The 17,121-nt window shown below is 40.8% G+C and overlaps 1 protein-coding gene across 1 annotated transcript in view; it reads right to left on the bottom strand.

Annotated features, from left to right (window-relative positions):
* The window catches only part of lsp1a (lymphocyte specific protein 1 a), a 42,945-nt gene that overhangs the window by 8,980 nt on the left and 16,844 nt on the right, over nucleotides 1-17,121 (bottom strand). The window contains 8 exon segments of the mRNA XM_051100156.1: nucleotides 1,172-1,312; nucleotides 1,637-1,718; nucleotides 2,027-2,070; nucleotides 11,488-11,517; nucleotides 11,519-11,629; nucleotides 11,726-11,987; nucleotides 15,725-15,864; nucleotides 15,951-16,329. Of these exon segments, the coding sequence (XP_050956113.1) occupies nucleotides 1,172-1,312; nucleotides 1,637-1,718; nucleotides 2,027-2,070; nucleotides 11,488-11,517; nucleotides 11,519-11,629; nucleotides 11,726-11,987; nucleotides 15,725-15,864; nucleotides 15,951-16,329 (1,189 nt within the window).

The following is a 17,121-nucleotide window of genomic DNA, read 5'->3' on the forward strand; positions in this document are numbered from 1 at the left end:
GACAAAAATCTGATATTTAGCAAAATAAGAAAAATATTTCTTCATTCTGATCAAAAGTTTACACCCCCGGCTCTTAATGCATTGTTTTTCCTTCTGGAACATCAGTGAGCATTTGAACCTTCTGTAATAGTTGCATATGAGTCTCTCAGTTGTCCTCAGTGTGAAAAGATTAATCTCAAAATCATACAGTCTTTGCTGGAAATGGTTCAAATACACAAAAATGCTGGAAAACCAAACAGTTTGTGGGACCTGAAGGATTTTTCTGAAGAACAGGCAGTTTAACTGTTCAGGACAAACAAGGGACTCATGAACAACTATCACTAAACAAAAACACACAGCTGTGGATTATTCAGTTAACAACACAGTATTAAGAATAAAGTGTATGTAAACTTTTGAACAGGGTCATTTTTATAAATTCAACTATTATTTTTTTCTTGTGGATTATATGTAAACATCTTCTAAAAAAATAACATGCATTTTGTATGATCCTTTTTATTTTGGTAAAATAATTAGCGTTTTGCATATTCTGCAAGGTTTTGAATTTAACTATATATACCAAAACTGAATTACAAAGAAACTGAATAATTTTTTTGTATGTTTTAGTTTTGGCTTCATATGTTGGTGAAGTGGCAAAGCAGAATGATTTGGTGAACATTTCCCAAGAATTACTACACAACGGCTTCCCATTGAAGGCTGTTCATGTGCGTCAGACTCTGGCAAACCAATAGTGTGGGTGTATTTGAATGTGAAAGTGTAAAGAGCAGATGTTGTTCCACGCTACATGAATACATGACCTATCTCACGCTGCCGCCGCTGCAACGCTGGGGCCGCCTCATGACCTCCATACTTGCTCAATCTGAGACTCATTCAAAGCAATAATAGAAGTGCCCTGACATCACTGTTTTCCCTCATAATATTTAAAGGGCTGATATGAAACAGCTGATTTCTTATTAGTCTGACATTCTCCTGCATGCTTCCTCCACTAATACTCCCATACAGAGTTGAAGTACAGAACATGGACCATTTCTATGATTTTATCATGCTTGAAAGCTTCATTAAACTGTGAGAATGACCAGTACGATATTCAAAATGTCTAATTTTTTTGAGTGACTCGTGACAGAGTTTTCTTTTTGGGTGTGACTCAATGAATCAAACATTTCTGATTTCAGACCTTCAAAGGCGTTCCTTTTGGGCTGCTCTGACTCCAGGCTTCTCCTGCTTCAAACAGGCTTTTTTTGGAGGCCACCGGAGCAGAGACGCTGGGCATGTCTACTGCTGCTGCTTTAGTCATCTTTGCGTCTTTAGAGGAGATCTGTAACAAATTACGACAGGCTCAGTGAGTCAGAATGATAAATTGTTTCTTAAGAAATATTGCAAATGTAACAATAGAGTGTCTCAGTAGGCGGTATGAAAAGAGATCCCATTTAATTACTCTAAATATAAACCATCTGATCCATCTGTTTGAATGCTGTCAGAGACAGGCCTCCTGTCTCGAAATAATGGGTTGACTAAAAATAACTAAGAGTTCTTAAACCAAGCATTAGGTACTAAAATAAGGATTTACTGTACACATTTTGACTACAAATTCACATATAGCAATACATAAAAGCATAAGATATAAGACTGTAAATTGAACCTCGATTGCATGAGTGTATTGTTCCAGTTTGTCATCAATCTTGGGTAGGAGTACAGGTCTCTGGGTCTTCTTGAAACTGTTACTGTTAAAAAAAAGATTATTACTTCAATCCACCACAATATCACAAGAAAAAGCACACACTCCACATCTGGTTAAAGTTAGCCAACCCATAAATCATTACTGACAAGGCGATGGACTAACAAAGTATTAAAGTGACCTATGCCACCTATGTCAATATTTACTTTCAGACAACAGTCATTTTGCCAACATACTTGTAGGTTTTTGTCAAGAATCTGCCATTTATAGCAAACTCACTGAGGCCAGGAATGTCAAGTAGATGTCAAGTAGAAAAAGTCTTATTACTAGTTATATGTTGATGAATGAACTCACCTCTTCTTTAATGATCGATTCAAGGATTCTGTTCTCTCTGTAATCTGAAATGTAAAAAGGTTCAGCAGTTCAGCAGCGATGTCATATTTAATTAAAGGTTGCGCTTTTAGCAACAAACCATAATAGTTTTTTCCTCCAGTGAGCTGTTACTTCGAAAACTGCTATGACTGGATCACTGAGTCAGTGAGTTCAACTAAAGAATCAGACTAGTAAATGAATAGTTCTTTTGAACTTATTCTTTTTTGGGAATTGATTTATCTGGTTGAACTGGACTGATTCACTGCAACTCACTGTGTGAACCAGTCACAGCAGATCTCATTTTAATTCAAACGTGGGAAAAAAAAAATATCAATGTCATGATATGGCTTCAGAACACAGAAGAAATATATATTAAAAAAAAAAAAAAAAGTAAAAAAATAAAATACAACAGTTATTTCTGGTCCTCAAATCTGATTGGCTGAGAGGAGTGTGATATTCTAGTAATATCATAACTCCAAACTTTTCACCATTTATATCACTTGCGGTATTTCTCACAGCGAGTGTGAAGTCAAATCCTCTATAATTTTATAAATAATACTGTTCTTGTGTCACGGAATGTAGTTGTTAAAGTTTTTAGGCAAGAATGTACTTATTTATACTTCAAATATGCGATTTGTTAATAAAGATAACGTCTGTTTGAAAATTTGCTTTGATGTTTTCAGAGATGTGAGCTCCAGAACCCGCCAAAAACAGCCTCACCTCGGCCAGATGTTCTGGAATTTGCCGCTAGCTCTGATGTCTCTATAGTGGTTAAACATGAGATGTAATTCATTTTAGGTAAATCTTACGGGCAGTCTTGGGTCTCATTAATCTATTATTTGTTCCAGAGCAAATAAATTTGGCTGAGGGCAAAATCTCTTATGTAAGTTTAATGCTGTGTGTCAGACTCTGCCTTTGTAATTTTTGAAACTTTTATGATGGCTGTTGTTGTTTATTAAATACTATTATTTAATAAATACTATTTTATATTGTATACTGTTATTATAATTATATTATCACCCTTACAGATGAAAGGATAGTACGACAAAGATATCGCCTTAGCGGATATTAAATCTAATGTTTTATTGTGAATATGAGATTGATCTGAAGAATGAATGCTGTATCAGATGCAGGTAATCACACTTGCTCAGTCCATCTCTTTCTCGTAATACTCTACATAATACAGTGAGCTTTTAATACAGTAATACAATACGTTTTCAATTAAGCAACTCAACGTTTCTTCGTTAGTAGTTCTAAAGTGACGTTTTCAAGGCTTGGGCTCACCTGTTAAACTGTCAACTTTAGATTTGAATCTGTGGCGGAAGGAAGTAGTTCTGTACAATTTAAGTTTTTTAAAGACATTCTGTTGTTGTTTCTTATGTATTTACGCACTAATGCTGTCAAAATCACACTCGGCCTGTGTCTCACATGCAATATACAGCCATATTACTCAACTATGAGTGTAAAATCGCTTTTTTTTTTTTTTTTTTTTTTTTTTTTTAATTATGGGATGGACCACTTTTATGATATATTTTGGTTGTTTTTTGTCATTTTAGGAGGAGGGTGGTCATTATGAACTGTCATTATATCAAGACCTGAGTAAAAATTCTTAAAAATGTCTATTGTTTTGCATCAGGACAAAAAAGAATTTGTTTTTAACAAGAGGGAGAGTAAACAGGATTTTCATTTTTGCAAAAACTAAAAACTTTAAAACTATCTCTAGATTCTCCAGAAGGTCCTATGGGGTCAACATGTAATTTTGATCAATTTGCTGAATGAAGAATGACAAAATAATAAGTGCAAGTGTAAATATGAATTCCTTGAGGATTTGTAAAAACGAGAGAAATCCATACTGTAGAACCGTCCAGTATTTTCTCACTTCCTGAGACTAACAGAGTACATGTTAACAGGCTCCTGTTTCAGTCTCACAAAAGGATCCCTTGTGTTGCTGTTGGGCCCACTGGCTTTTTAACCTCTGCTCACTGAGAATGTACTTTCAACTGTCAATCACTGCTGTTTCTTGCATAAATACACAGACAAGCACTGGAAAACTCAGGATCCCCAAAACACAGACTGCAAATCCCCACCTAATACTGTATATAGCATTTTAATTGTTACTTTTGTTGTTTGGTGTAATTTTCTGGGCAATATATAATAATTTAAATAGGAATCTATGTGATTGAGAGCCTTTTTTAGGGCAAAAAAGTTTCCAGTGTTGCTATTTTGACCACACCTGATTAGCCACATAATCAGCTATTTCAGACTTATGAGAATCTTTATGAGAAATGATGTGTCTGATACCATTAATACATGCATTGCTAATGCATGAGAGTTTTCCTAACATGTTGTATCAAGCCACTATCAGAGTTAATTTTATATTTTGGGTGGATAAAATACTATATCATAGCTGTGGAAACCCACGAAGAATGGATACAATAACAGAAACAGCTCACCTTATACTAGTATAATAAACTTAATAGCAGTGCCTTTATTTGCACCCTACACTTTTGAGAGGAATTGCACAACTCAAAACAAAATACCTCTTGGTATTTGTGAGTTTATAATGTGTACATCTGCTTTGTCCTCAAGACGTTTCCATAAAGCTTCAAGATGTTCCGATATGGTCACTTCAGATCTTGTGATGCAGGAAGATGATGTTTTATTACTTGTTTTTTCTTTGCTCGGGGGTCCAGGTTTTGTGCTCCTCACACTATGTTCTGAATCTTTGTGGGTTGATCTTGGATAACAGTGAATAAAAGCCAGCCTAGCTATAAATTCCAGCTTTGCTCATGACCTACAGTTTGTGTTTAGGCTGAGTCACTGATGGCCTGAGTAGTTTTACTTTATTTATGTTGGTAAGATGTGACTAGAGACAAATCCCCTTTGAGTCTGCAGAAGTTTTGCTCGTGCAAACCTCAGTGCATTAATACTGTATAATTGCCAGGGCATCGCTAAGCAGTTGTTAAGATGTTTTGATTGATTTCTGGTGGTTGCCTATTCCGCAAGTCTCTCCAATATTCTAGTCTCTTGTTACGATTACGGGTTTGTTTGTTGTTGTTCCTTAAGCACCATTGGTTATTAATCTAACTAAACCATTATGGTGTTCCCGTTTTTGTCCAACTTCTGTATATATGTTTTTAGGAAATTTAGGCCTGTTCATTAATGAATCCATCTATGAAAATGCTCAATAATTGTATAATGTTGTATAAAACATAGCCTCTGAACATGTGTTTTCCATTAATTGAAAAGTTTAACTTTTTGTGTCTAAACTGAAGAAATCACTCAAATAAGTGGTGAAATGTTGAAAAATGGAAAAATGAGTCACAGTTAATTTTCAAAAGATAATATTTGCTTATGTAAAACCACAGCTGTTGAACACACTGTAAAGCAAGTGCAGGAATTAAACAAATTACACTCATCAAGCAGTTTTGGCAGTTAAACTAAACAAACAAAAACATGCCCTAAAATTAAATTAAATCAATTTAAAAGAATATTCCAAGTTGCAAAATGAGGTTGTAATGATTGAAATTTAATTACCCATCATTATTTATTTATCTTTTATTAGTTTGTTTTTACAAAATTATGAGTCATGATTTGTCTTTGAACCTGGAATATTCCTGTAATCTGGAGAGCAACATATGAGTATGCATGCATGTTAAATGACTCAAAAAATGTGTTCAACCACTTACACACTTCAAACGTGGATATGTTCATAACACAACAAGCACAAGCAACTTACAAAATAAAACTGAGCTTGTATGCTGGAAAAAAAGAACAGGATTATTTATTATCTTAATTCTTCTTCATTTCTGAGAAATGCTCTTTTGTTGCAAGCAATGGCACTAACAACATTTCTAGGTTGTACAACCTTAAAAAAAGTCCCCTTTAAAAAATAAAGGTTTCCAGATGTTTCATAGTGATGCAATACAAGAACCATTTTTGGTTGCCCAAATAAGCTTCCTGTTAACAGTTCTTAGAGGAACATTTTCCTTGCGCTCTTAAAAACAAAGATTCTTAATTGGAATTGAAGGTTCCATAAAGAAAGTTTAACATCTATTAAAATCTCTCAACTGCACAAATGTTGTTTATAGTGAAAATGGTTCTTTAGATTATTAATATGTTCTGTACACTAAGAAAATAAGAACTGTTCATTGAAAGGTTCTTTGAGGAACCAAAAATGGTTCTTCTATAGCATCACTGTTAAAGGAGAAGTCCACTTCCAGAATAAATAATGTACTCACCCCCTTGTCATCCAAGATGTTCATGTCTTTTTTTCTTCAGCTGTAAAGAAATTATGTTTTTTGAGTTAAACATTTAAGGATTTTTCTCCATATAATGGACTGCTATGGTGCCCCAATTCTGAACTTTCAAAATGCAGTTTAGATGCAGCTTCAAATGATCCAAAATGCAAATTTTGAAGTTGAGGGAGAACATGAGATGGGAATTTTTCAACATAACCTAACTGTCATGAACCGGAAAAAAACAGTTCAAGCAGCAGGAGACAAGATGAGCGTTTGACATTAAAAAGTACATAAACTGTATTATTTTTATGAAAATAACCGATCGTTTCACTAGATAAGACCCTTCTTCCTCAAAAGTTCAAAATCTGGGCACCATACCAGTCCATTATATGGAGAAAAATCCTGAAATCTTTCCCTCAAAAAACATAATTTCCCCTTCAGTCGTTTCACTACAACGTTACATATGGGAACTCGCTTGAGAGTCCAATCATCTCCAAGCCTTATTCAAAAGGCCAATGAACATTCATGAACATTGGCGAGTGGTATTTGCATGCCGAGCCACTCCCCCGTACATACGGGTATATAAGATGGCGGCGTGCAACCACTCATTCAGACTTTTTGCTTTAGAGCCTTCGTTTCTGAGCTAAAGAAAAACAAAGAAAAAGAAGAAAAAGAGTTCCTGAGTTCTCACTCTCTCTGCTGGCGTGCTGCCGAGCTACTAAAAGAGCTTCATCTAAAAGAGCTTCATCTAAAAGAGCGTTCGGCAGCCGCCAGCCTAATCCTGCGGGCTGCCGTTTTCACGGCATTCAAGCCTCCCGCACTCCAGCGAGCCCCGCCCGTTTGAGAGCACAGTTGTGCCGCGGTTCCTCCCTGGGCAGACTGGGATTTCAAAAGAGTGAATTTCTTACGGCTGTCGAGGACATCTTCCCGGTATGTCTCTCCGGCCGTGTGCTTCCGGGTGCGGTAGTTTCCTCGCCTCTTTGGATGGACATGATCGCTGTCTCACGTGCCTGGGCCGAGAGCACACTGAGGCAGCGTTCACGGATGGTACATGCGTTCATTGCGAACGTATGTCCGTGGCTGCGTTAAAGTCCCGCCGCTCATTCATGAGTAGGCACCCCTTGTTGTCTTCCCACGGTAAGTCGTTGAGCCGTCAAGGTTTTTCGGCTGCCGCGGCGAGGCACTTGGGGGACATTCAGGTGACTGTGCAGAATGTTCCGTCGGCCCCCAAAGCCCCGCGGACTTCTGCGTCACCGCGCAGTCCCGTTGAGCTGCCAGAGCAGTATACCTCTCCGTACAGCGGGCTGGGTATCTCCTTTGGCGCTCCCCAGGAGATCGAGATGTCTGCTGCAGCATCAGAGGGAGAGTCTGACGATGAGGCTGACGACTCGGCGGGTCGGTACCCCTCTGCGGTTGCCGCCCCGTCCCCTTCCCTTTCCCCTCCCCTTCCCCCCCCCAGGTTGCCCCACTGCGGTCACGTCGGTCAACGTCCCTTTGATACCCCTGGCGACCAGGCTGGGAGCCTGGCTTCAGCTTCCCTGCCCCTCGCGGTGGTTGATTCGGACGGTACGTCTCGGCTATGCGATTCAGTTCGCCAGGCGTCCGCCCAGGTACAGAGGCGTCCTTTCCACTTCTGTCCATTCGGACACACATGCCGCTGTGCTTCGTGCGGAGGTTGCAGTCCTACTGGCGAAGGATGCAATCGAGCCTGTCCCTCCAGCCGAGATGAAGTCAGGGTTTTACAGTCCTTACTTCATCGTGCCCAAAAAGAGCGGTGGGTTAAGACCCATCCTGGATCTTTCGAGCCCTGAATCGGTCCCTTCTCAGGCTGCCGTTCAAGATGCTCACGACGAAGCGCATGTTAACATGCATTCGTCCCCAGGATTGGTTCGCAGCCATCGACCTGAAGGACGCGTACTTTCACGTCTCGATCCTGCCTCGACACAGACCCTTCCTACGGTTTGCTTTCGAGGGTCGAGCGTATCGGTACAAAGTGCTTCCATTTGGCCTCTCCCTCTCTCCCCGCGTCTTTACGAAAGTCGCAGAGGCTGCCCTGTCCCCTCTTTGGCAGACGGGCATTCACATCCTCAACTATCTCGACGACTGGCTTCTCATAGCTCACCCGCGAGATCTGTTGTGCAAACAGAGGGACTTGGTGCTCCGGCACCTCAGCCATCTGGGCCTTCAGGTCAACCGAGAGAAGAGCAAACTCTCCCCAGTGCAGAGGATCTCTTTTCTCGGTGTGGAGCTGGACTCCGGAGTCCCCCTGGGACAAGTCTCCAGGCATCTTGTGGTATACACGGATGCCTCTTCCACGGGTTGGGGTGCTGTATGCAACGGGCAAGCAGCATCGGGCTCCTGGACAGGACCTCGACTGCAATGGCATATCAATTGCCTAGAGTTGTTGGCTGTGCTTCTGGCCCTTCGTCGCTTCCGACCAACGTTGCATCACAAGCACATGCTTGTTCGCACCGACAGCACGGCGACTGTAGCCTACATCAACCATCAGGGTGGTCTACGCTCCCGTCGCATGTCACAACTCGCCCGCCATCTGCTCCTATTGAGTCTAACGTGACTGAAATCGCTACGTGCCGTTCACATTCCAGGAGAACTCAACCATGCAGCCGACCAGCTCTCACGGCAGTCCACCCATCCTGGAGAATGGCGACTCCACCCCGAGACAGTCCAGCTGATTTGGAGCCATTTCGGGGGAGGCCCAGATAGATCTGTTTGCTTCCCCCGAATCCTCCCACTGCCAGCGGTTTTACTCCCTCAACGAGGCTCCCAACAGCCTCGGCAGGGACGCACTGGCACACAGCTGGCCTCCGGGGCCCAAGTACGCCTTTCCCCCAGTGAGCCTCCTTGCACAGACACTGTGCAAGATCAGGGAGGACGAGGAGCAGGTTCTGCTGGTTGCGCCATACTGGCCCACCCGGACCTGGTTTCCAGAACTCATTTCCCTCACGGCAGCCCTTCCCTGGAAAATCCCCTTGAGGAGAGACCTTCTTTCTCAGGGGATGGGCACAATTTGGCACCCGCGCCCCCGACCTGTGGAACCTGCATGTCTGGCTCCTGGACGGGACGCGTCAGACCTCTCCGGCCTTCCACAGGCCGTGATAGAAACTATCACTCAGTCCAGAGCCCCCTCTACAAGGCAGGCTTATGCGCTGAGATGGGGTCTGTTCGTCGACTGGTGTTCCTCTCACGGGGAGGACCCACAGAGATGTACGATTGCAGTAGTGCTTTCCTTCCTGCAAGAAAAGTTGGAGCGCAGGCTGTCCCCTTCAACTCTCAAAGTGTACGTTGCTGCCATTGCAGCGTACCACGATGCAGTGGATGGAACATCCCTAGGTAAGCACCAACTCATCGTGAGGTTCCTGAGGGGTTCCCCCCAGGCCGCACCCCATACCCTCTTGGGACCTCTCCGTCGCCCTCCAGGGCCTGCGGGAGGCCCCATTTGAGCCACTTGCGTCGGTTGAGCTAAAATATCTGTCATTTAAGACAGCGCTCCTGACCGCACTGGCCTCCATCAAGAGGGTAGGGGACCTACAAGCCTTCTCTGTCGACGAAGCGTGCCTGGAATTCGGGCCCGGCGATTCTCACGTCATCCTGAGACCCCGGCCCGGTTATGTGCCCAAGGTTCCCACCACGCCTTTCCGCGATCAGGTGGTGAACCTGCAAGCTCTGCCCCTGGAGGAGGCAGACCCAGCCTCTGCACGGCTGTGTCCAGTTCGCGCTCTGCGTATATACGTGGACCGCACTCGGCACTTCAGACACACCGAGCAGCTCTTTGTCTGCTTTGGAGGTCAGCAGAAAGGGAATGCTGTCTCCAAACAGAGATTGGCCCATTGAGTGGTAGATGCCATCTCCCTGTCGTACCAAAACCAGGGAGAGCCATGCCCCTTAGGTGTTCGTGCCCACTCCACACGGAGTGTTACCTCATCCTATGCGTTGGCTCATGGCGCCTCACTAGCAGATATCTGTAGAGCTGCGGGTTGGGCGACACCTAATACCTTCGCCAGGTTCTACAATCTTCGCGTAGAGGCCGTATCCTCCCGTGTCTTAACATAGACATCACAGGCGAGTGGGAGTCCGGCTGGTGTCGGCTTGCTGCGCCATTCCTAATGGATCCGTGCGCTATTTCCCTCAGTTGTTCCCTCCGGCGAACCTGGGTCCTCCATGCCCCGCAGTCAGGCCTAGTGCGGAGTAGTGCTTGTCTGTGCTCTGGTTGGGTCTCCTTCGCCCAGCAGGTTGTGGCAACATGTTTCAGTATTTTTCCACGGTCAGCCAGAAGGCCGATGTTTCCCTCATATATCCCTAAAATCTATGGATATATTGAATTTCTTGTGTTCCACATGTAGAGATTTCATGTGCTCCGCCCCCCCAACTCCTGCTTCAGTACAACTGGCATCCCTGTGGGGCCCCCAGGGCGTTGGGAAGGTTACGCTCATATCCGTCTGCTGACACGTCCGCCTGTCGGCACGCGGTGTGTTGCATAACGCGACGTCTGGTTCGTGGCCTGTTCCATGGGTCTGTTCCCATATGTAACGTCGTAGTGAAACGACTGAAGGGGAACGTCTAGGTTACGTACGTAACCCTCGTTCCCTGAAGGAGGGAACGGAGACGTTACATATGGGAACTCGCTTGAGAGTCCAATCATCTCCAAGCCTTATTCAAAAGGCCAATGAACATTCATGAACATTGGCGAGTGGTATTTGCATGCCGAGCCACTCCCCCGTACATACGGGTATATAAGATGGCGGCGTGCAACCACTCATTCAGGCTTTTGCTGAGGAGCTGAGCAGCAGCCCGGCGTCAGCGCGACGTAAGGTCGTGGCAGGGGATGTAACGTCTCTGTTCCCTCCTTCAGGGAACGAGGGTTACGTACGTAACCTAGACGTTCTTTATGGCTGAAGAAAGAAAGACATGAACATCTTGACATGATGACAAAGAGTGAGTACATTATCAGTCAATTTTTGTTCTGGAAGTGGACTTCTCCTTCAAAACCCACGTTTGGAACCTTCATTATTAAGAGTATAGTGTGAAGAACATTTAAAAAATTTGAATCTTTTGTGGAATGGAAAGGTTCCATGGATGTTAGATTCCAAAGGTTCCATAGATGCCAAAAAAGAACCGTTATTTTTAAGATCACTATATTGTGAGATTATCATTTAGAATGTTTATGCAGATAAATATAGTTACCTTGAAAGTTGGACTTATGGGGTTTAGGGGGGTTAAATGGATCATCACCATCTGTGGAAGTGATGTTGATATTCTTCATTCTCTTCTCAGCTGCTTCCATCCTTCTCCTTTCAATATCCTCCTTCATCTGCCTTTTGTCCTCCTGTAGTTATTAATACAATTTACCTCAAACAGTGTTCTACTACTGGAAGATACCTAGACAGTTTAACACCACCAAAACAGAACAGAAATCAGCCACCTCTTTTCTGACCAGTTTCTGCTGTTCCTCTTCCTCTCTCCTCCGGTCATCCTCTTCACGAGCCTTGCGTCGTTCTTCTCTCTTCTTCTTCAGTTCTTCCAGCTCCAGCTCAGCCTCGGCCTGACGCTGCCGTAGCTGCTCCATCTCCTGGTTCTCTTTCTCCTGGTGGCTGCGTCTGATCTTCTCCAGCTTCAGTTCGGTCTCTAGACCAGCGTGCATGTCTTTCTTCGTCTCAAAGGTCTGGTCTACATCTACAGTCCTGCTGGAGAAGAGTGGAGAATAGGAAAATGAGATTAGTCTCAGGTGGCATGTCCATTATTTCCGTGAAACAATCAGTAATTATTAGTTTTGGACATTCTGATCAGATCGGTCATACATTTCTGGTCTTTTTTATTATTTTTCCACACAGTCTATCTCAGATCAACTTAAACAGCACATAAAAATAAAATTTGTGGTTGGTCAGTTTACATGTTAGTCAGACTTTCTGTCGAGGTGGAAAGTTCTTGGCCAGAATAAGCAGTGAAATGGGACAGATCTTACAGTATTAGTTGAAGGTCTGGCTATACGAGACTAGATATTCATTAACTCCCTTAACAGCCATTTTAGAAACTTCCTGGCACAACTTTTTTTTGGCAGCAACAATATTAGGTCATGTCTATAACACATATGACATAAGCCTCTAAATTTAACAAGACCAAATTGTACATTTATTTTTTCCCCTAAAGTCAGCTTAAAATGTTAGTCAAGCTAAATCATTCCTAATCAAGAGCATCATAACTGTCAACAAAACAATTATTTTGTCAGTACATAATTTTCCCTTTCATTGATTATTAAAGAGGCTGTATTTTAAAAATGGTGAATAATAATATATAAAAATATTATTTATTTTTTTACACTTTATGAATTTAACCTTTATTCAGCAATGATACATTATATTGATGATACATACTTATTGGTTCGTATTTTGCATCTCGCAAAAAATTCCCAAAAGTATGTTTTTGCATGAGACCAGGCAAATCCCCACCTAATATAACATTATAACTACAGTTACAGAAAAACTACCATGCACTTTTGATTTTTGTTGAAATTTTGTGGGCGATATACAGTCATTTTAATGAAACAGTTTTTTCTGAGAATTGTGTGATATAAATTTGCAATTGCGAGGTATAAAGTCAGAATTGACCCTTCACAAAGACCCGCCCTCCTTAGTGTTGCTATGTCCGACAAATGCTGCTCTCACACTACACAACATATTCATGCAGAAACTGACAACACGCCGACAGACAAGACAGAGCAGGTTACTTCGTGGTATAAAACAAGGTCTGATTAAGTCAGAATTACATGATACAAACTCGCAATTGCGAGTTATAAAGTCGAATTTTGAAAGGAAAAACAAACGTAATTCTCAGAATTGCGATTTTATACAGTATCTCACAATTCTGACTTAATAACTCACAATTGCAAGTTTAAATCTTACAATTCTGAGAAAAAAAAGTCAGAATTGCATGAAAAACAATTGTGAGATATACACCTGCAATTGAGAGTTTAAAAAATCAGAATTGTGAGATACAAACTCGCATATTCAGACTTTTTTCTCAGAATTGTGTGATAGAAATTCGCAATTGCAAATAATAAAGTCAGAATTGACCCTTCGCAAAAACCCGCTCACACTACACATCATTGTAACGTGGAGTTGTTAGGGTTTTGTTCTCGTTCTTGTTTTCATGTCTTTTATTTTGTAGTTTGATTCATGCTGTTTGTGTTTTGCTTCCCTTGCGCTCTTTTATTCCCGCCATTGGTTCCTTAATTCTATGTGTCATGTTCTCATTGGTTGTTCTAGTCTGTTTGCTCATTGGTTTGTTCTTGTCATGTGACTGTTACTGTTTGGTATATATAGCCCTCATGTTGCCATTGTATCTTGTCAAGATGTTAAGGTAGTTATGATTTATTATTTTTTTTTTAATATATTAAAAAATATGAAACTGGCTTAAGTAGAAGAATATAAAATAAGATCAATGAAGCCATGATTTTACACACTCCAATATAGTAGGTGGCGGTATCCACCTTTTACGTTGGTCTGTAACTCGCCAAAAAAACTAAAAGAAGAAGTAGAAGAATTGTCTCTTGTCGTGTATTAATGTTGCAACCTGCTGTTGATGAGTCTGTGTTTGCGTTTATGCTAAGTCTATTCATAGTCAAGTCTGGTTCATGTTAAGTTTGTTCATGTCAAGTCAAGTCATCAAGTCATCAGGTCATTGTTTGGATCATTGTTTGTTTGGATATCACGTTTGGATTAATAAAGCTGCACTTGGGTTCATCAACTTCAACTCGCCTCCAGTGGATCATTAATCATTACAATCATGTTCACGCAGTAAAAAAACATCGATGAACAAATAAGAAACTGACAACACGCTGACAGACAAGACAGAGCAGGTTACTTCTTCGTATAAAACAAGGTCTCAGTTTTAAAATTTTTCCTTTTTTTTTTTTTTTAAGAAATTCAAACAATAAATACAGTTTTGTGGTTATTTAATGTGTTGTGACAGATTGCTGTATTGCCTCAGTTCAAGCAGCACATGTGAACCGATCATATTTTTATTTTTACATGACGTATTTTATTTCAACTGCGAAAAGACATCAATACACTACATTTTTCAATTTTAAGTCCACCAAAGTTGATCTACTCTCCTATCTGATTTGTTTGTCAGACAGAATGCCGGATTCTGCGTTATGACTGGTCAGATCGCCTGTCAATCAAGATCTTTGCAAACGTTCAACTGCGGGATATAAACTCACTCTTATTACATCAGAATTGTGAGATATAAACTTGCAATTCTGAGAACATATCAGTTTGCTTTTCATTTCAAAATTGGACTTTATAATTCACAATTGTGAGTTTAAATCTCACAAAACTGAGAAAGTCAGAATTATGTGAAAGTCTAAATTGTGGCAATTGCGAGTAAAAAATCAGAACTTTTTTCTCAGAATTGCATGATATAAATTGTTATAAAGTCAGAATTGCAAAACATAAACTTGCAGTTTTAAGAAATGTACTCAGAATTACATTATATAAACTTGCAATTGTGAGTTATTAAGTAAGAAAGATATAAATTCGCAATTCTGAGAACGTAAGTTTTTTTTACCTTTCAAAATTGGACTTTATAACTCGCAAATTGCAATTATAAATCTCACAATTCTGAGAAAAAAGTCAGAATTGCGTGAAAAAAAGTCTGAACTGCACGTTTATATCATTCTGACTTGATAACTCACAATTGTGAGTATATATCTAACAATTCTGTGAAAAACAGAGTTGTGAGATAAAAAGTCGCAAAAACCTTTGTTGGCAAAAACCTTTGTTGGCAAAAACGAGTTTCCATAGTAAAGACATTTATGATGTTACAAAAGACTTTTATTTAAGATTAAAATTATTAAGATTATTATCTTTTTTAAACTTTTTCAGGAATAGAATGCATAAAAAAAAAAAAATAAATAAATAAAAAATTATAATCTTAATAATCTTGAGCAGCAAATCAGCATGAGAGAATGATTTCTGAAGGATCATGTGATACAGAAAACTGGAGTAATGATGCTGAAAATTCAGCTTTGCATCACAAGAATAAATTACATTTTAAAATATATTCAGACAGAAAACTTTTTATTGTAATAATTTTTTTATAGTGTTATTGTTTTTACTGCATGTTCGATCAAATAAATAATAAATGCAGCCTTGGTGAGCAAAATACAACGGTATATACACACATATACACTGATATTTACGTTAATAAGAATTACAGGAAAAACTGTCCTTATTTGTCATGAAATTCATGTCACAATAAAAAAAAAATGCAATGGTCCTTCACTTTTCTAAATGCAAAATGCTTTTTTTTTTTTTCTTTGACTGATTGATTGATTGATTTGGGGGACACATGTAACCTGAGCACAACTTCATAAGATTTACCCAAAAACCTCTGTGTGACGAAGTGCATGGAAACATCTTACCTGGGTGATCTTTTGGTTTTGACCAGATGTGATGTCATTTCCTCTGCAACTGCCACTCCATTGCCATTAGGCGTTCTGTCTTGCTGTAGGAAGACTTTAGACGTGTATGACACCTTCACCTCCTTCTTCTCCTCTTTTGTCTGTGAGTGATGGCATTGATTTAGACATAGCAACACACATGATATTTTATACTGTACTTCTAATATTGTAACAATCGTCCTGGCACCTTGTTCTCCATTGGTGGCTTTGTTTCCTGTTGTCTTCTTTTGCTCTCTCTAATGTCGTCATGCCATTCCTCTGGTTTTGGACTGCTCACCCTCTCGCTGATCTCCACTCGTCTCTCAGCGCTCCTCCTCGTCACTGGTCTTTTCTCTTCTTCCTCCCTGTCCTGTATTTGCTGATACTGTATGGAGGTGGTGAAGCTGCTTTTCTCACTTTGTCTAGATCTTGCATTCACATCTTTCTCCTCCTGCTGTAACTCTTCTCCACTGCCGTTCTCATCCATTCTGGACCGTGTTCTCCGTTCCAGCTTCTGGGACCAGTCGCTGAAACCTTCATCCTCATCCACAGCAATATGACTGCTGGGTTTGAATTCACTTTCATAACTAGAAAAACAACAACAACACACTTATAGGTAAATACAATCTTACATGAGCCATAGCTTAGCAGTTAAAAAATGGCAGAACTTCATTGCATAAGAACATTTGCATTGCCTTTATAAATTCTGATTTGTTCGTCACTTTCAACATAGGTTGAAATCCATGGAATTCAGGATCAAATGAGGCTCCTGACTTTTCTTTAAATATGATTTAGACTCCATTACTATGGAGTGAGACATTAGATGTTTTTAGAGGAATGAAAGGCAGACCTATATAATCACATTCATGGGGAATCTGGGCAAGTTAACAGTCAGGCATGAATGGCTCCAGTCAGTGAAAGCAGCACGTAGTCCCACACACCTGGGATGGTGATACTTTGACGAGAGAAACTATGCGCTGAAGTCACTGTGCCAGCTTATTAACACGAGACACCGACTTCAAACGCGCTCCTCGCAAAACAGATGTGAGCAGAGGTGCGTGTGATGATCTGACAGGTGTTAGTTTGTTGTTGTTTTCGATCATTTGCCAGGGGCAACCAGAGGATTTTGATGAAATGCCACTGTTGTTGCATAATGATAACTATTTCACATAATATTTTTTTTAACTTAGGCAGTGTGCTGTGTAGAACCAACCACCGGTGATCACCGCAAGATGCATGCTGGTTAGAAATGTGTCTGAGTTACAAACGCCTTGCTCTGATGTCATGCTGATGTGTGCCAAAAAACTCAGTCGGATTGAACAGTCAGGCACAGTGGTTCTCCACCGACTGCGCACACCAAAAGCACGATAGGAAACAAC

The sequence above is a fragment of the Labeo rohita genome, chromosome 25, assembly GCF_022985175.1.
Source record: "Labeo rohita strain BAU-BD-2019 chromosome 25, IGBB_LRoh.1.0, whole genome shotgun sequence".
NCBI classification, from domain to species: Eukaryota; Metazoa; Chordata; class Actinopteri; order Cypriniformes; family Cyprinidae; genus Labeo; species Labeo rohita.